At 39.3% G+C, this 20,810-nt stretch overlaps 1 protein-coding gene across 1 annotated transcript; it reads right to left on the bottom strand.

Annotated features, from left to right (window-relative positions):
• Nucleotides 1-1,361: 1,361 nt before the first annotated feature.
• On the bottom strand, nucleotides 1,362-16,612 carry NFIL3 (nuclear factor, interleukin 3 regulated). Its single transcript, XM_065406486.1, has 2 exons — nucleotides 16,318-16,612; nucleotides 1,362-3,267 (listed from the first exon to the last, which is right to left on the bottom strand). The coding sequence occupies exon 2, from the start codon at nucleotides 3,068-3,070 to the stop codon at nucleotides 1,685-1,687; it is 1,386 nt and encodes a 461-aa protein (XP_065262558.1). The 5' UTR covers nucleotides 3,071-3,267; nucleotides 16,318-16,612; the 3' UTR covers nucleotides 1,362-1,684.
• Nucleotides 16,613-20,810: the final 4,198 nt, after the last annotated feature.

Genomic DNA, 20,810 nt, shown 5'->3' with positions numbered 1-20,810 from the left:
AATCTGCCTATCATTCTTAGTGAAGTATGAAATTAATATCACTGACTCCAGTTTTTTAAAATCAATGCTGACAAAGTAGGGCTCACTATGGATCATGGCAATTAATCGTGATTTTCTCCAGGAAACCGTAAGGTGTTTATTAATATTTTTTTTAAAATGATGGCAAATTGTCTAGAAAAAGAACCCTGCCAAACACAGATACTATTTTAAAAAAGATTTAATATTTTAAAATGTGAGAATTTGGCCAGCCAAAGTGATAGGAGTATGATTTAGCAGGAAGTCTTCATGCCCTAATGGCTCCTCACAAAGAGAAAAAATACCCACTCTAGCCCAGCCAAACACAGCGTGAAACACTTGTTGCCTGTGCAAAGATCAAGGGGAGCTGAACTGCACAGAAGATCTGAGTCTCTGTATTTTGTCTTCTTTACACTTAAAACTCTTGATGCAACATCCAGGGACATTTGTTGTCAGCTCACTAAAGCAGATGAGAAAATTTCAACAGAATGTTTTTTGACAAAAAATGGAAATTACATTTGTTTTAGAACTTTCCCCCCCTCTTTTTCATCCAGATCTAGAGCTTCTGGGGATCTCGTATAAACCTTATTTCATTCCTATAACTGTTCTGGGCCTTGGTATGTGAACCCAGGTGTCAGCAGGGACCCTGCAACTTCACTGGTGATACCATAGTCTGCTTTGTAAGGGTTTTTAACCTGCGGATGTCCCTAGCCAAGCCACAATTCTCCACCATATTGCTATGGAGAGAACTACTACATCCAGGAGATGCAGTCCTTTTGCATGGCCAGTCTGTAGATAGCCTACCCCACACCTACACAGTGGAAATTATGCAGATCCACTGTATTTCAGGCCTGGAACACTGATTAAGGGCAGAGGGGCTGCAGCAGGATTTACCTATTACTCCAGCTTCATGATTCTGCAAATTACGAAGATCCACAATCTTAATTTTATAAGGAGAATCAAGCTATACAAGATAAATGTCTCAGTATCTGTCTCAATAAGCTGCACTGAAAGCCAGATATGCTTTCATTTGAGACAGTAGTAGAAAAATTTCCTTAATATTATTATTTTGGTATATCTACTGTAATAAATAAGGTAAGAAAGCTAGATCTTCATATTTACATCTTTTAATACATCAAGCCAGTTTCTATTCTCTTATAAAAGGGCCGTAAGAAAAAAATGTGACCGAGGATTTTTTCCAAGCATGTATGTCATAAATTTCAATTTGGTTTATTTAGGCTGTAAAACTCAAGTATATGGGTGAACTGAAATACATTTTGGAAGACTTCTTACTTGATAATTAACAAAATATTTACATGTTTATAGAAATCAAATGACCTGGAGTAGATGTTCTGTGTTTGTCACCAATATTTTATTGTAACTGGTAACTTGCACACTTTATAATAGAACAACAACAACAAGAAAAAGAAAAGGTTCACTATATACAGCCCCCATACAGGCTACTTGACTATACACAAGGCATAGTGATCATAACACAACCTAGTCTTCATAATAATTTGTGCACAAAAAGACACCATCAATCAGACATTATATGAACATTACAGTGAAATGACATCACAAGTCCAGTGAAAATTCAGCATAATACAAAACATATTGATCTACTGCAAATGACATCCTTTAAAACAATAAGCCTTTATTCAGTAGTAACTTAACCAGAGTCTGAAGCAGAGATTTGTTGTGTAGTTATAAGTCTTTTAAGTGAAGCAACCTCTGCAGATAAGTTTGCTATGCCCTGCTTCAAATACAAGTTCTCTGACTCAGATACTTTGTAGACATTGTCTTTAATTTCAACAACTCCAGTTTTGCAACCACTCTGAATTTTTACATTGAGTTCCTTTGGGTGCCAATGTTCTGGTTTGAGAGACCAGTCTTGGATATTAGTCACTTGAACAGAGAAAGGAGTGTGAGAAGAATGTACCAATGTTTGTGCATTGTGCTTTTCAATCTCGAAATGTCTTTTAGATGTCATGTCAACTGGTGATGATAGTTTCTGTGTGGCATCATAGTCATTATCCATTGCTTCCACTTTGACTTGCATGGCTTTGGCCTTAATTCGAAGCTTGTGAGGCAGTGCAGAAGAGTTCACCTCTGGAACTTTAACTGTTGCGTGAACATTTTTAAGTTCAACTGGGGAATGAATTGGACCTTTAGGGACCTGCTGCTCATCTTCTCCATCAGATGACTTTCCTATGACCACATCATCAGCTTCTGAAGTTCTTGGAGAATTACTGGAGGACCTATTAACTTGCAGCAGAGGAGGGGAATGTGAGTACCCATTAAAGGTATTTACTATGTAGTTTGGAAACATGGATGCTGCATAGGAGCCTCTATCATCTCTTGACTCTCTTGCATAGTTCTCCAATTCCATAGGCTCCTGCTTTATAACTTGAAACTTATTTTCAGGACTTCTGCAATTGTTCTGTATAGGACTTGCTTGAATATGCTCTACTGAGGATACTTCAGACACATCAGATAAAGAGCTTTGTGGAGAGTGTTTGATGACAGAAATACAACTACTACCCACCATAGATGGTTCATGTTCATCCACAAATGAGTTAATATTTGATTTGGAAGTTTGATAGTCCTGGAAATACACAGCTGTTGAATTACTGAGCTTCTGTATCTCTTGGGCATATGCTGCAGAGCTAATTAAACCGAACTTTAGCTTCAATGAAAGCAGCTCAGCCTTTAACGTGGCATTCTCCTCTCCTAATGCAATTAGTTTGTTCTCTAAGACAAGGTCATTCAGTCGTCGTTTTTCACGAGATCTTTTGGCAGCTTCGTTATTTTTTCGTCTTTTTTCCCAATACATAGCATCTTTCTTTTCATCTGGAATGAATTCCCGCTTTCTCCGACATGATGAAGATTTGTTTTTTCCACTATTTCCTTCATTAAGTATTATGTCTTCATTTGTAGCCAAGTCTTCAGACACTTCTGCTAAAGTAGAATTAAGTACCATGATTTTGTCCACATTGCTACTTGTGTCAACAGGTGCCTGTTCCTTTTTAATGGTCTGCATTTTTCTCAGCTGCATCAGAAACAATTTTTAGTAGATCTATGATGAGTAACAGAGTGAGCTGTTTTTCCAGTGCTTCACAAACCATAACTACCTAATAAATACAGTACTTTTAAATCCATATGCATTATTCCTTTTGTTTCATATTATCAAACAGAAGAATGTTCAGATCCAATTTACTTCTTGAGAGATGTAATGGGAACCTTCTAAGTAACCTGTAATAAATAAAAAGCACCAATTATTATTCGATTATTGCTGATTTTCTGCTTTAAAATGCTACTTTCAAAATACATAATTTAGAATAATGATTGATTGATTCATAAACCTACAAGACTACAAAAGAAGCTCAACACTTACAATGATCCAGTTCACTTTATGTAACCAGCTAGCAGCTTTTCTCCCTCCCCCATGCAATTAAAAAAATTAAAAATAATGGTTCCTGTTTTTAAAACAAGTAAAGTATGATCCAAAGAAAAGCAGTAAAAATAACATTTGTTTTTGATTCGACAATAATGTTGTCATAGAACTTTCCATTACATCGTTGACCGACTTAAGCCTCTACACTAACAGATGACTAGACATGTTGATTAGCAGCACTGGAAAATATCTTATCCCTCCATATAAAGATATCTCTTCCAAAAGCAGCTGTGGCGTGTGATTTAGAAATGTTATATATTTGGGTCCATTACAGATTAAAAATAACCCAGGCTGATTTAAAGAAGTTAGAATACTTTTTTCATTGCCTTAAAATAATGACAGAACCACATTTCAGCTACACAGCACATAAAAATAATTAACTTTTAAAACATATATTATTTTTACATTTAGTATAGAGATCACATGACATTTAAGAACCCTTTTTGCCTGGTCATATCAATATAATTTAGTTTAAGCACAAGTTATATAAGTCTGACAAATGTCACTCTTTTTCAAAAATCAACGATGAAGAAAAATATTATATTACATAAGGTTGATCTCATATATCTAAAAGAAAAAACTATTGAGTAATTAGTGAAATTACATTAGGATAACAACATTTACTAACATCATTCTCATTTGAAAAATGTTTTTACTATACCACAGTACAATTTAGCAACATTTAAGGATGCATAACTGCAGCAAAACACTGCACAAATTAGAATAGAAGTTTAAATCTGAAATGGGATCATCAACTAAAGAAAACTAGCTTAACCTTTAACTCCAGACATTTTGTCATTAAAATTTGACTTAGCATTTAAGCTGGCATTTTGTATTATTTAATTCATATCAATACAAAAATACTTTGTTCTCATGACAAAATTTCTTTTTGTTCCTAGACATAGTTTCCCTCCATACCAAATTTTCCATGGTTAATCATGTTCCCGATAAAATAAATTTAGCAGGACAACTGCTTTTACACGACTGACTATCCACATAGCAATGACTCTGTATGCTGCCTGTATATTTAAAAAAATAAATATATCAGTGACTTTAGCTTAATGTCACTACTTATTGGGCATGTGTTTACAATGACTAATGAAACTAATTTTAACTTTATCAGCTGGGAAAGTTACAAAAGAATAAATGAGTTGTATACTGCCTGTTTCTCTTGTCTTTTCCAGAAGGCAAAGTGGAGTGAGTGATGTAATAACAATTAATCAGGGATCATAAAGACTTGGGTTTCAAGCTGGGTTCTGTTTCATCAAACCATGCCAACTCCTCTGTCATGAAAAATTAACACATTTAATAGAACAGCTAAGCAGACTTTTCTAAAATCCATGGTTAATTACTGGCTTATAACTATTTATCTTTGGTAATGCAACCTTAATGGGACATGAAGTCAAGAGCTAACCACTCCATAGACAACATTAACTATTTACAGCAACAGCAGCACCACAAATTACTGTGCTTGCAAAACAGAAATGTAACTAATATACAAATAACTACACAATTAGACCTGATCTAAAGCCCATGGTGAAGTCAATGGGAGTCATTCCATTAAGTTAAACATGCTTTGCATCAGGCCTTTAAAGAAAGAAGATCTCCACCACATATCCCCACAACTTCATATAAAATCCACTATAGTTTGTTTTCCTGAAGTACCATTACAGCAATACTGGTTATTACAATGCTGTATTTTAGCATTAGTATAACTGAATGCAGTATAATACTGTTAAAATTCACTGCTGAACATATTAATTTTAATGTACATTTATTTAAATGAGTCAGAACACTTGCAATACAGGTGAAATGTGTAAATGCATCACCATGTTGTGCTACAGTAACAAAAAATATAATTAATCTGGTCAACTGGAAATTGAAGTCATTTCCAGAATGTTCATCCTTTGACTTATGTCATGTAAAATACAATGCACAGGTTATATTTACATTATTCTGTAGCACTGGAATTACTGGATCAAAAGAATACTGACCAGTAACTATCTTGGTACATTATGTACACTGGCAATCATATTTATTCAAGTCATTAAATAATTTTTGGCTTTCCAATGAGGAAATGTATCCACTTTCTAAAGTACATAATGTGAAACAGTACACCTTTTCTATCAAATATCTATGAAAACATATCTTTACCAGAAGTTATGTATTTATTCTTTAAGACTCTGATCCAATTCTTACTGAAGTCAGTGGGATACACAGTGGGCCTTCAGTGGGAGTTGGCTCAGACCCGAATGACACAGAGATTTGAGTAAAATATAAAATGTAGTAGATAACTGAAATCAAAATCAGATACTAGATATTGATACTCCTTGAAGAGGGGATACTTATATACATACAGGCTTATATCCTATACATTTATGTGCTGTGCTGTACAGGTTGGAACGTCAAGGTCTTTTTAAAGTTATTAGTCATTGAAAATAAATACTCAACAGCGATAGAGATTTGATGATAATTAGTTAGTTGTACATATTTTTAAAATATTTACATTATTTGGAACTTTCAAGCTACATACAAGCCAGCTTAAGTAGCAACATGATCTTATTACAATTATTCTCATCTTCCATCCCCCTTTCTTTCCTAGTGTGGTATTTTGTCTTTCAATTAGATTGTGTTTCAAGGCAAGGACCATGTCTTTGTATGTTTTTGTACGGCATTCAGCATGAGACCCCAGTCCATCCTGAATGAAGCTTTTGGGCACTACCATTATACATATAATTAGGAACAATAATAATAAAATAATACTAATAGTAATAAAAATAATAATAGACAGATAATTGGTAGGATCAGAATTATTACAAACCAATCCAAACACCAAATACTCAAAATTCAGTTATTTACCACCAATCTTCTCTCAGTCACTGGGAGTTTTGAGTATGCAGTGATTCCAAATTCATATGTAGTTTCCCAGGGCAATATTCAGGCCTAAGGTTGCACTTAAGCAAAAAAATACAACCAGGATGAGCTGTAATATTTTGATTACTGCAGAGTTCATGAGCCACAGAACTTCTGCAGATTGGGCATTCCAAGGAAGCATGGTCTGCTTGTTTCAGCAAACATATCTCCTGTTTTAGCCACGCTACATCTTGTGCATATTATTGGTGCCCTTAACATGAATAACCTGAATGAGGGAGGGATTGTACACGAGACCATGGCTCATCTAAATATGTGTTCAAAACAACAGTGCTTTGCAAGCAACATTCATATGCGCTCCCTTGCCTGTATCCATGTGAGAAGTGCATAAGGTCTAAATTTGGCCGATGATTTTTATGTCAACCTTATATAATTGCCACTTATGTCAAAAGCTTTGACATTATGCTTTTGGTAAATCATTAAAGCACCAGCAAACTATTGGCTCTATCAGTGTCTTCCTTGAACATTTGTATCATCTTAATGAAAACTGCAGTTATACAAACAGAGAACTAAAACCCCTTGTCTGTTAATGGTTTTCCTTGTGGATCAGCTCAATACAGAGTCTGTAAACAAATTAAATTCCATCTGATGATAATGGCAAAATGCCTTCAATAAAAACAGCCATTTCACTTCAATTGTATTTTATAATTCCACTGGAAAACATGAGCATTTACACATAAACTAATGAACTGTAATGATTCCTCTGACTACATTTCAAATTCCAATATTTTCCCTTATGATTAATTTTGCAATTACTTTATCACTCCCTCATAAAGTATTCTAAAACCAACATTTAATACTGCTGTACATTAGTCACTGCTGAAGGTTTTTATTTATTTAATTATTTATTGGGTTGGTTGACGTTAATGGCATTGAGTGCCAATTCAACAATGTAATAGCACTCAACCCTATTAACTTAATTACAGACCCAATCCTGCTCCACTGCAATTTTGCCATTGACTTCAATAGGAGCAGAGTCCGACCTCAGATTCAAGAGCTAATATGACTGTTCTCTAAAATTCATACTAATGAAACAAGAAATGATGTACACAGAAGTCATGAGATGTTAATTTATCCATGGATTTTAAAATATTGAAGCACGCAGATAGTCTCAAGATATTATAAAAAGGTCCCGATCATGCAGCTCTTACTCACATGTTCACATTATATACTTAAATGAGCAAAAGTATTATAGGACTGGGTCATAATTTTGACTCTCTTTGTTCTTTCTAATGTAATCATGTAGGTCAATTGTGTGTTGGAATACGCACATGTGGTTCCCACATACACGTGTGTTTCTCAAGCCAAAATATGACCCATAATGTTTTATTGAACAAGATTTATGTTCCTTAGCAAAGAATGATTCTATATTTATCAAAAATAATTTGCATTATATCCATGGTTAAATTCTTCAAAAATGTTTTATGCAACTCTGTACAGTGGATTTGGGGGGCCTAAAGCAACATTTGAAACAGAGCCTTCCCCTCTCCCTCCCCATCCTTCCAAAAAATTATCCTGGAAACAAAAGAATTTAAGAAGAGGAGAGGGGATAGGGGTCAGAGAGGCCCCAGGTCCATAGGATCACTGCCCTCCCTATGGAGATGGGGGGAGGGGCTCTGCCCTGTGTGAGACCAGGGGGCTGCTCCCAGTCCCACCTCTCCCTGAGTTCCAGCCCTACTACTCGTGGGAGTGGTATTCCCAATTCCACTCCCACGTCCAGGCTCTCGGCCTGGTGGGTGGCCTTGGGCCCAGTGTGATGATGCCAGTGGCGGTAATGGTGGGATGTGGGCCCCGCTGGGGCAGGCAAGTCACTCCCCGCACTATTGATGGCTGCCCCAAACCTGCCCCCCAGATCCAACACCTCTCACTCAAACTTGGCCCAGTTGCCCCTCCATCATTTTGGGGTGACTGGGAGAAACTCTCCCCTTCCCCCCATTCCTGCCTCTCTCCCCTCCCACCCAGCCCCCGGCAGCCCTGGTAATTATTTCTGTTCCCTTAACATTCTGGTGATGATTGCAGTGGACTAAATGAAATACAGTTTCAAGACCACTGCAAATATTCATTTCTAATATTTCTAAAGTGAGAACCATGTATTCTGTCACTGTGACTTCTCAGCACCCATTTAAATAAACACTGTCAAGTATAATATAAACAATTTGCTAAACCAACCAACCAAACTAAATGTAAGTATATATATTTAGATTTCCAATTGTTGTTTTCAATGTTTTGCATAGTTATCATTAGATATGTTATCGTTAGCATCCTGTCACAGGGCAATTTAACTAAAGTCTCTTCACGAACCAGAAACACTGGCATTCATGGGCACCCAACAACCATTTTGCACTCAACAATTCTAAAAAATTAAGAATATACTTAGTACTTTCCATCTTCAAAGCACTTTACAAATATTTGCTGACTATCTGACCCCAACACCTTGATAAGGTGAAGATGTATTATCAGCCCCATTTTCCAGCTGGGGAAACTGAGGGTGCAATTTTGAAAGTAAGCATGCAGCCAAATACTACATCTAGACTAAGAGCTAGGGATGTGATTCTCCTGTTCATGCACCCATACTCATGCCAGCTCTCATAGAGGTAGCACACATATAAATAGCAGTTGTAGCACAGGTAATGGCAGCAGTGGCACGGCTGAGCCATGCTGAGTACGAATATGCCTGAACCTGGTGAATATGTACTTGACTCAGCTCAGCTATGCCTCCACTGCCACCACCCATACTACACTACTATTTATACTCATGCTAGCTCAATCAGAGTTAGCCCGAGTATATGTACTCAAGCAGGGGGAATCACAGCCCTAGCTTGTAGCGTGGATGTAACCTAAATTAACAGGTGAGTCTGAGGAACCAAATCTCTTCCACAATTTGGAGCCTGTCTACAACTACTCCTTGCAGATTATAGGCAAATGCAGTGCCATGAATTTCTCCTGCTCTGGGGACAGATCTTCACCCTGTGTAAACTGTCATAATTCCATTGAAGTTAATTCAGTTATGACACACTGAAGTTAATGAAGCTATGACAATTTACCCCAGCTGAGGATCTGGCCCCTATGGTCTGAGCCAAACCCCACTGAAGGCATTCAAAATAATCCCATTTATTTTGAAGGGCCTTAGATCTGGCTCCACACAGGATCAATGGGAGTTTCGCCACTGGCTTGAGTGGTTCCAGAATGCCAACCCTAATGCAGGTTTGTGGGTCAGCCAACCCATGCAGTTTAGATCAGACGAAGTTTAGCCTTTCTGGGACCACACTGGTGAACAGGATTACATGGTATGACTGAGTGGCTACTCAAGGTTACAGAGGAAACATGATAAAATTAGGATTAGAATTCTGATATTATCTACTATTTTTAATCCTGTGCACATAAGACACCTCTCTCAAACCAATGAGCATCTTAAGCGTTTAAAGACTGAAGGATCAATCCACAATTAAATTATAGACCAGTGTAATAGTCATTATGATGTTTAAACACAAGATGAAACATTTTGGATAAAACTTCTTTATTTTACTTTTTTTAAAGGTAATAAAAAGAGGAATCTACTTGATACAATTAATGTGAATGTAAGAGAATCATTAATTTATTAGATTCTCCACAGTCGCACAAATACAGTAAAGCTTATCAAGGCAATTGAAATATTATAGTACTTCCATATTGTCAAACTTGAAGCTGTACCCAGAAGGTTGAAGTCTTATGAAAGGCCTTCATTGTTAGGAAACACTTCTGTTACTGTTTATCTTAATAATTATAGATTAACTCATTAAAGTATAGTTTGCTTCTCAAAGGTTAATAACACAAATTATGCAAATAAAATTATCATCTGGAGAGAACTAAATATGTGTTAAAAATAGCTGTTGCTCAAAAGATCAGTCAAGGTTAGTAGCCCACATTTGACCTATATTTTCTTCCGATTTGTTTGGAAAGCCTGTGTAATTCTCTATTGATTTTTTTCATTATTTTTCCAAAACAAATGCTTCAGTGCTTTGTTTTAGAAAAATCTGTGTCATTAATTCAGAGTACTAAGGAGCAAACTTAATGACAAGCTGGTAGTGTAAAGGTGCACAGGAAGACACACTCAGGTAAAGAAACAAATGGCATTGTTATTGTTCTAATGGCTTATTATAAAAAATATTAAACTGAGCTAAAAATAATTCTTAAAGTTATGAAGAATATAACAGGAAGATTTTTTTCTATTTCACTAGCTGTTTCTTAATAAACATTTTAGATTATACAAGACCACTATTTTCATATTAAAAGGTTTCCACAAACAAAATCACAGCCTAGCTAATTTCAAACACTCAAAATATTCTTTTGTTTTGTTTTCCCCTCAATTAAAGGCCACAAGACAAAAATACAAAAATGATTAAGGAATGTTGTTTCCATTATACCTAAAACAAATAACATTCTTATGTATTAATTGTATTGTATTCTCACCAATTCAAAATATGAGCCAGATCCTCAGCTGGTGTAAACTAGTGTTGTTCTATTGAAGGCAATGGTACTATGTCAATGTACATCAGCTGAGGATTTGTCCCTGTATCTCTGACATAAGAAATGATGTGCAAAAATGTGAAACATCATGATGTAATAGACAATATGTGTAATAATTTCTAACACACACTACAAATGAAACAGAAATAGCAATATATGTAGGCCCCAATCCTGCAAGATGATCCAGATGCATGGACCACTGTGTCCATACAAAGCCATGGACTTTGCTTGGGCTCCATGCAAATGTAGGGGTGGGTCCATCCCCACAGAGCCAGTTGCAGGACTGGGCCTACATTGAACTGCTTGTGATGCAAACTCCATGGGAGGTTGAATTTGGTCATTCAGTCAGGAACCCTCATCAACAAACTCAGCAACAGAACAGAAAACTGAGTCAAAGCTGTATGATAACCCTGCAAGATATGGTAACTAAAACAGGATACATGCAAAAAAAAAACAAAAAAAAACCCAGAAAATATTCCAGCACAGAATGACAAGGAGTGAAAGCTTTAAAAGCACATTCCATTTAATCTTCTATTTACTACCACTGAGATGTGATTTCTTCCTAAACTTGTTAAAACAATGAAGAGTCTATGCTCTGATGAGTGTGGGCTTCCTTGACAAAACATATTATGAACAAACACAAAAAAGAAGAATCTAAGCATGTGTTAATAATAAACGATATATGCTAAAAAAAATGAACTTAGTTTTATTATAACAGTATTTTTACTCCATAATCAAATTATATAATTTTCCTACAGACAGATCATTGTCTCTGTTTTTATACTGTAAGTTCACGTCAGAGAAAACTAAAAAAAAGTTGTAAAAAAAGGTATTTCTTTCCAATCAAAAAGAAAATCTCTTACGTAATATCAACGCTCAGAATTTACAAAGTCTTTCAGTATTCCTATGTTATGCTAATTTGGACAAGCACCAACTCAAGTGTAAGTTAGGAAGGAAAAAACACAGGATATCAAACAATATATTAATGCTAATAAATTTCAGGCACACTTTTTTAAAAATAGAGAAACAAAGAAGGAGTTTTCAAAGGCATTGTTTCTATCACATTTTGAATCAAATTCAATGTCTTCATTTTTCAAGTTATTTTTGACAGTCAAGCTCACCCCACCACTATCAGTTTAAATTACAAATATTTCAATGAAAATGTTTAACTAAATGGGTTTTTAACTCTGAAAAATAATTTAACATTTAAATCAATTGATATTTTGCTTGGGAAGGGACCGCAGGATATGGCCATATATTTGCATCTTTTTTTATTACATATCCTAAGCACATTTATATCTCATAACTGGCTGTAATTATCATGGCAAGGTCACCTGGAAGAATCTATTAAGCTGATGACTCAGACACATTGCTTAACTGTGTGTAGTAAGACTCAAACAAAGGATTTTATTGTTCGAGTTATTGCATCATAGTGATGTTATAACTGCAGCTCACAAAAATATGGTAACAGGGTTGCTGTCTGGAAAAACAAACTGCATAAATGTTGTTTGCATAACCATTTGCTAAAGTAAGTCAGCTTAAAATGAGCAAAAGATGTCTTGAAATAAAAAAAGACAAGTGCTTGAACAAGTAGAACAACGATTGATATATTTTGTTGACTATACACTCATGCTATAATCAGCAAAAGCAATATCGCGTGTTCCACAATTTTCAGCCAAAGTATGGTAAATACTGTTTCTTCATAGGCTAAGATACGCTGTGGGGAGGTCGTGTAAGTTCATATTGCTTTTGGGAAGTCTGTAAACTTTTTGACACCTTTTAAATCATTTCCTTAGAAAATCAATTCCAACAGAAATGTGAAGCTCTGAGGGCAAATCCAGGAAGCTGGATATTTTGAACGCTAGTTAACAATTCTTTAGAGAATAAGACAAGTTAAAAATAGAAGATAACTAAAAATGGAAAGTGAAGACAGATAATTCTGAAAAATGTTAACACATTAACAGTCAAATAAAGATATCTATAATGTGACAATTTTTATAGTAGTTTCTGCTAGTGCCAATAATGTGAAGGAGCATTACTCAGTGTTCCTTGATTTTGCTGGTTTAAATCATGTCTTGGGACAAACCTGCAGACCTTATTCAGTGAAAATTCCTATTGAAGTCAATGTTTTGACTGAGGACAATAAGAATAATGCCCCTAGCATTATTTTAATGTAGGCTTAGTGTAGCATGAATTACTGAGTGGGGCAAGGTAAATTCAAAATAGATTGTATATACAGATAACTATAATATACTTGAATTTGATAATTCAAGCTGAAAGGATAAGGAATAATCACAGGATATTTTTTGAACATATTTATCAATAGCGCCAAATAGATACATTGTCACATTGTTTTGAGTCAAATTCAGCAAAAGGCATAAACCCACTTAAATAATATCAATTTGCATGGCTGTGACTGTTTCCACTTCTGTAAAATGGGGATCTTAATACAGGATGCATTCGAATGTCTCACCTGCAGCACAAGGTGTTGTAAGAGTAAATTACTTAATAGTGTAGTGCTTGGAACAAGTGAAGTTCTAATTATTACCAGACTCAGGACTGCAAGTGTGTGTGTGGGGGGGGGGGGGGGGGGGAAACGGCACAGTCCTGCCCTGTAGCGTGCTTGTCTCTAACGTCAAGAGAAGTAAAATTCTCTCTCTGTATAAAATTCAAAGACATGAGCAGGCGATTAAACTATGCGAGCCGCCCTAGAAAGCCCAATATTGTACGCGTGGCTGCCAAGCCTAGGCACAAAGGCTGCTGAAGCAGGGCGCTCTGGTTGGTGCAGGAGAGAACGTGGGAGCAGGCTGAATTGCTTAACATATTTCCATTCTCAACACAGAAGGAGAGACGCTTCCTTTCCCTCCCCCCTTCGGCTCCGTGTTAATGAACAGCGAGTACACACACTACGTGACTGGAGACGCATCCCTCCCACTGCCGTGCCTGTTCTTCTCTCGCTCGCTCCCTGTCAGTACAAAACAACCGAGTATTATTATCTTGCCTTATTTACTCCGCTTTCCTTAACGCTCGTGCTCAGCCCAGGCTGCCCTCCCCAAGCACTCGCCTCCTCCCGCCCTCCCCGGGGCTCAGGGCTGCCTCCCATCCGCCCCCAGCTCCAGAACAAAGGAATGCGGAGCAGCAGCAGCGCCATCCGCCTCCCCAGTCACAATAACCAACGCCTAGTTCTGCGGCCCCTCCCTGTGCAAACCCCCCCCAGCCCCACCCCGCCCCGGGTAAGACAGCTACCCTGGGAAGGGGCTGCTGCTCTCCGCCAGGCAGTAGGAGGTCCTCCGACCTGCACCAGCACTCCCTCCCAATGGACTAAGCCCACGGCCCTTAAGCCTACACCCCCCCCCCAAAAATACACATCCACCCGCCTACCTATGCACCAGCTACATTGACTCCACACGGGCCGCAGGGAATAATGTGCAACAACAATAAACACTGTAAACTGGGGGCCGTTGCTAAAACCAGGTTCGGTTCCTGGAAAGAGCTTGACCTTAATTATCTTACTTACTTAATTCATCTAAGAAAGGAGTCCAATCTTCTCAATAAGGGCACATGTAAAGACTTTGCATCCCCGCCTTCAGCCATTGAAACCAGTGGCAGTTCTGGCTCCACAAGGAATGCAGGATCGGGGCCATTAATTGTTTTTAACATATAAGGGAAATCTTATTTGCTCATTAAGCATCATCATCATTATTCTGTGTACATTTTATTGTGATCACAGGCAGAGAATAATCAAAAACTCGTTTCATATAAAATGTAATACTAACCTACATCAGCTTTTCTCATGTTACATTCTAAAACACCACTACTTAATGTGAATGGGATACCCTTTTACATCTTCACCCCCTCCCCCCGAGTTTTACTTCGTCAGGGTTCATTACGATCATGAAGGGAGGTGACAGACTATCTTGCTTCTTCGGTGCTGTTGGCTTGATCTAAAATTTGTATCGACCTCTTTAATATTTTTTTTTTAAATTAAAGTCAATGCCTAGCAAAATGCTTAGCGTCTAGGAGAAATACCTCCCTAAAATGCAGCCTTATCAAAACGTGGGGTTAAAAACTCAGCCAAATGGCCTTGAACGTCTATTTGCCCAGCTCTGGCGAAAAGACCGAAATAGCACATGAAGCCACAATTGCTAAAATGTGATAGGGCTAAATATAGATTAACACAAATTTCATTATAAGGGTATATACCACATTCAGCAACCACGAGTTACCTCCCTACTTACCATTTGACTACTTTCCTTGTTAAACACACTTTTAAAAAAAGCTGTTACAGTGACATTTTTTTAGCCTGAGATTGTCCTAGTTTCTTTGTATCGAGATTATAAAATCGCGTAATTAGGTCCCTCTTCCTACCCTGACTGCCAGCAAATTGTGTGGTTACATAATGCAACATTTCCAAGAACTATTAATGATCAGTATTGCAGTGTCTGAAAAACAGTGAGCAAAGTGAGGGAAAAGGCACAGACAAATACAAACTAATATAATATAAGAGAACTGAATGCTACATGTACTCTTTTCCGTGTATAAAAACAAGATCCCTGAGCGCAAAGTGAAAATGTAAACTCGCCGACAGTCACTGACAATCGGCATAAAAACTCCTTATTTGATGTGAAATACACAAAAAATTGGTGCATTTAATGATCTAATTCTCTAAATCTGCACCAAAATTATCAAAAGTATTGCACACTCAACGCACACACATCACATCCAAATGCTTGCCAGTACACAGTGAACAGATTATGCAATGTGCGAAAGAACAAGACCCACAAACCTTCCCTCGGGCTTGTTACACAGTCAGAGGACAAAAAGGGTCTGAGGTATGTTTTTTTTTTTAAATCTAAAATAGGTAAATATTTAAACAAGCATTTTCTAAATTCCTTCTCCTGTTTATTCCTTCAACGAACCTTCTTTTAGCAGGCAAAACCAGTATTTTTAATCAGCTATTTCCCCACTCCCCCAAATATACCCTTTCCCCACCCAGAGTGAGATGGATCAGCGTCAGATCAAACCTCCCTGGCGCTTTTCTCTATGAAAACATCAATTTTCCTCAAACAAGGAGACATATTATGCAACAACAACGTATCCAAAGCCAGCAAACAAGCAGCAGCAGCAGCTCCAAGTCTACGTGCTGTCGAGAGGGCGCTGCAATCAAAGCGGCCACCTTAAGGTGGCGAGTCCCAGTACTGACATGCTAGCAAAAGTTTTATATATATACATACACACACAAATACACACACGCACGCACACATACATATAGCGTACACGCGTCTATATCCAGCTACATGGAGCCATCGAGAGAGATTTATACACACACCGATAAGTGTGTAAGACAAGGTAGGGGAGCACCACACCGAAGGATCCAGTGTAGACTACAAGCCATTACAATGTTACCATACCTTCATAATCGCCACTGGCAGAATGAAATAAGCTGTATCCTTCCAGCAAACCGCTGGCATTTGCCTCTGTTCTTCTCCCGATCGCTATGGGGAGCGGGACGAGAGAACTCGGTGTGAGTGGCTGTGAAGCCCGGGAAGCCCCTTGCACCAGTCCTGGGAGTGGAGCAGCTTCTGTCTCAGCGAGGGAGCGAACGTGTCTGCTGGTGGTACCGCCGCCGCCGTTGGAGAGGGATCTGTGTTAGTAGGTCAGTCCTGTACACTCTCACAACGCACAGTCCTCATGCCAGCCTTTGCTGTGACTGGCAGCGGCCCGCCCCCAATCAGAGCTCAGCGCTCTCGGGGTGCAGCCAATGGATGCCTCCCTTAGGGGAGTAATAGGGCAGGACCAGACTTGAATTGAACCCCCTTTCCTCCTCCCTTAACACTCCCCCCCCGCCCTATGGGAGCTGTGTGTGGTACAGTAGATATATGCGCTGGGTATTGCATAACCAGCCGAAGGGGGGCACGGGGGGGCTGCTGACATTTACGTAATTACCCAAAGGAGAGCCAGAGGCCAGAGTTAAGGTGGAGACTTTCTCTGTGTTTCTCGCTTATTGACTCTGGAACACTTTCAGCCGCAATTTAGTTACCCTGTAGCTTTTACAGAGCTCCAGTGCAAACAGATGTTGTGGCGCAGGCGTGAAGGAGCACCGAGAAGAGGCGAAATATGCCCTGCTGGCTGTCTGCATTGGACAGCACAAATAAACACGCCGCCTGCTTGTCCTACCCCAGCAGCCCCGGGAGAAGCGGGGAGGGTGGCAGAAACTACGCACACGCACACTGCAAGAAGCCTGCCAAACACGTAGGGAGCCCCGAGTCTCTTCCCTGCGACTGTAGGCTGTAGTCCTTGCAGTAGCAGCGAGGTGAAGAACTTTGAAGCCTTTGTAGGAAATGAAAGAGAAAGATGTGCAGGGGAGTGAGGCATGTGAGTATGGGTAGAACTGGGGGGAAGGACAGTCTATGGATGTGCAGTGTGGAAGTGCATGTTTGCAGTGTGAAAGTCCCTACTGTGTGTTTGTGGGGCTGTGGAGTGAGGGTGTGTAGTGAACAGGGGTGTGTGTCTAGAGTGTGCCGGAGAGCCTTTGCCGAGTGTAGCTCGGTGTGGCAGTGTATTTATGGTGACTGGGCGTGTATGGTGACTGGGTGAGGGGGGCTGACTTTCTGATGTTCACGGGACTGAGAACCTCTTTCTGTAGGGAGGAGTTTTGTCTCATGTTCGGAGGAAGATTTACCCGAACATCTGAACAAAAACAAAGCCCTTGTTCTTATAGTCAGTGATAAATATACCTGAAATAGAACATAAAACACTGCAACTTTATAGTTTGTTTGATCTGCAGCGTGATTAGGTGGAGTGTAACTGCTAAGAAATTAAAAATAAAAACTCTTGCAAGTGGCTAGAAGTATTATAGTTTCTAAGCAGGGCCGGCTCTAGGCACCAGCAAAACAAGCTGGTGCTTGGGGTGGCACATTTTTAGGGGCGGCATGGCCGGCGCCAGAATGCTGCCCCTAAAAATGTGCCGCGGCCACCCTAGCTCACCTCCGCTGCTGCTGCCTGGGAGGGAGGGGGAGATCCCGAGCGGCCGCAGCGCGCGAAACAGCTGTTTTGCGTGCCGCTGCTCCCCCTCCCTCCCAGGCTTGAGAGCCTGGGAGGGAGGGGGAGACTCCGAGTGGCCGCGGCGCGGGCGCCGCTTCTCCCCCTCCCTCCTAGGCTTGAGAGCCTGGGGGGAGGAGGCAGGGCTGGGGATTTGGGGAAGGGGCGGAGTTGAGGCGGGGCCGGGGGTGGGGTAATTAAAAAACGGGGGGGGGGGGCAGCCAAAATTGTTTTTGCTTTGGGCGGCAAAAATCCTAGAGCCGACCCTGTTTCTAAGTCATTGCACAACTGTTTTTAGGTACATATCTGTCACCTAGTCCCAGTATGGATAATCCTCCAATGAATTATACTTAATCGTTGGCTAGCAAAAAGCCTGCTGAAGCTACCCTGGTTCCTTAATGGGTGTGTTCCCTGCTGTTAGCCAGTTGACATTTTGTGCTACAGGCTACAGAGCATATACTGTATGCATGAGAGTACAGCTAGTGTTTTCTTTCCCTGAACTTCAAGGACAATGTAAGTATTTCTTCCACTGACTTAAATTTCTCCTCTCATCCCAGTCATAAAATCCCCCAAAATAAGGAAATATTGTATAGAGCTAATCATCACACATTTATTTATTTTCTAGTTGAATGGCCCCCTCTCACCCTTTAAGAGCAGCTCACAAAGGTTCAGAAGGGGTGCTTGCCTACAGTCTAACATTTGTCATACCTCTACTTTTCTTCCCAGGGTACTAAAAAAAGAACACTAAATAAATTAGGCCATGTCTACACTAGCACTTATGTCAGCAAAACTTTTGTCACTCAGGAGTGTGAAAAAACACACCCCTGAGTGATACAAATTTTGCTGGCTTGAGCACTCATGTTCATAGCGCTGTCTGCGGGAGATGCTCTCCTGCCAACATAGCTACTGCCGCTCGTTGAGCTGGTTTTATTATATCGATGGGAGAGCTCTCTCCCATCAGCATAACGTAGCTACACAAGCACTCTCACAGCAGCACAGCTGTATCGGTATAGCTGTGCCAGTGTAAGCGTGTAAGTATATACAAGGCCTTAGTCTGGTGTTGGTATGACTTTTGTTTAACCTCCATGTTAGAACATGACACGTGGTCAGCTAGAAATCCAGTTCTCCTCTCAGAATGTGTTTGAATGTACAGAGACAAGGTGGAGCAAGTATCAGAGGGGTAGCCGTGTTAGTCTGAATCTGTAAAAAGCAACAGAGGGTCCTGTGGCACCTTTAAGACTAACAGAAGTATTGGGAGCATAAGCTTTCGTGGGTAAGAACCTCACTGCAGATTGTTTAGCACATATTTCAAGGGACCATTCAAGGTGAAGTGACATTTGATTGTCTGACATGTGAGAGAGAAGGTGAGTGAAATAATATCTTTTATTGGACTGACTTCTGTTGGTGGAAGAAACAGAGGCCTGGGTCTACACTAGATAATTAGGTTCATTTAACTACATTACTCCCCATGTAGACTACACTAGGTCAATGGAAGAATTCTTCCGTTAACCTAGTTACCACCTTTCGGGGAGGTGGATTACATACACCAATGGAAGAACCCCTCCTACTTCAGTGCCTACACTGAAGTGCTGTGCTGCTGTAGCGTTTTAAGTATAGACATATCCAGAGACAAACTGTTGACCTACATAGAGGTAGGTGGAACAGAATGTTAAGCATAGGAGTTAACATGTTGCAAGGCACCATTCAAATGAACTGGGCCATTAGCACCTCTGCAAGACATAGGACAAAGGACCATTAGTTGGTTACCCATTGTTGTAAAGAGACATAAAACCAGTATCTCTATGAAGTGCATGATTTTTAGGCTATGTCTACACTGTGCACTTTACCACGGTGCTCTCCCAGTGACAAAATAAAACCACCCCCAATGAGGGGCGGTAGCTTCTCTCCCGTTGACGAAGCGCCATCCACCCCGGCGCTTTTCATCGCTAAAACTTTTGTCATTCAAGGGAGTGTTTTTTCACACCTGAGTTACAAAAGTTTTAGCAAACAAAGTGCCAGTATAGAAATAGCCTTAGTATCTAGCAAAAGTGTGAATTTAAGCTTCCAGGGTCATCTTTTGAAGGTATTGTCAGGTGTTGTATGACATGTTTTCCCTTCTTTTACTCACAATGGGTTTGAAACTCTTTTTGCCTTTTTCCCCAACAAAAGCTAAATTCCCTCAAGACAACAAAGATAAGATTATTTTAAAAATTCTATGTCCAGAGTAAAAATGATTTTTGATTTCATTGTTAAGATTCTTATTAAAATATTATAATCCTGACTAGATTCCTGTTATCTTATTCTGCCATCCTAAATTTGTATTTGTCAGCAGTTAGGTCTGATGCAAAACATTCTTAACATTGTGCAAATTTAGGAAAGTGAATTGTGAATCAGCATTTTATCTTAATTCCACCTCTCATCATATTCATTCATGCCCTCCCTCAGAAGTGAAACAAGGTGTCTTGAGTTCTTTTACATTTACATCCCCAGTAATTTATGTCACATGCTTATTAATCTTTGTGCTAACTGTTTTTGTTCAAGTTTCTTTTATTCCCAGTTTTCTAACTTCTAGGGTCTGTGGTCAGGGTGTTGCAACTAAATATAAAGCCTTCCCATTTCTAGACAACCAGTTTACAAACAGCCAAGGCCAATGGAGACCAAACATTGCTATCACCTGGTGGCTGTATAAAAAGTTTGGTTGTTTCAGTTCCAATTGCCAGTGGGTCACAAAAACCACCAAGATAATTGACATCCTGTTGGAAGTCTCAGAAGAGAGATCTAGCATTGAACATGAAGATTGAACATGAAGATGGAACTACTTATATTTAGAGTTGGTTTGTCTAGGTCAAGTCTGGGGCACTGT

Source organism: Emys orbicularis, chromosome 6, assembly GCF_028017835.1.
Source record: "Emys orbicularis isolate rEmyOrb1 chromosome 6, rEmyOrb1.hap1, whole genome shotgun sequence".
Classification (NCBI taxonomy): domain Eukaryota; kingdom Metazoa; phylum Chordata; order Testudines; family Emydidae; genus Emys; species Emys orbicularis.
Note: the sequence above shows the minus strand (reverse complement) of the source record. Positions and strands in the feature narration are given on the sequence as shown.

Coding starts and splice junctions, on each gene's coding strand:
- NFIL3 (XM_065406486.1), bottom strand. CDS start 3,070: ATGCAGCTGAGAAAAATGCAGACCATTAAAAAGGAACAGGCACCTGTT.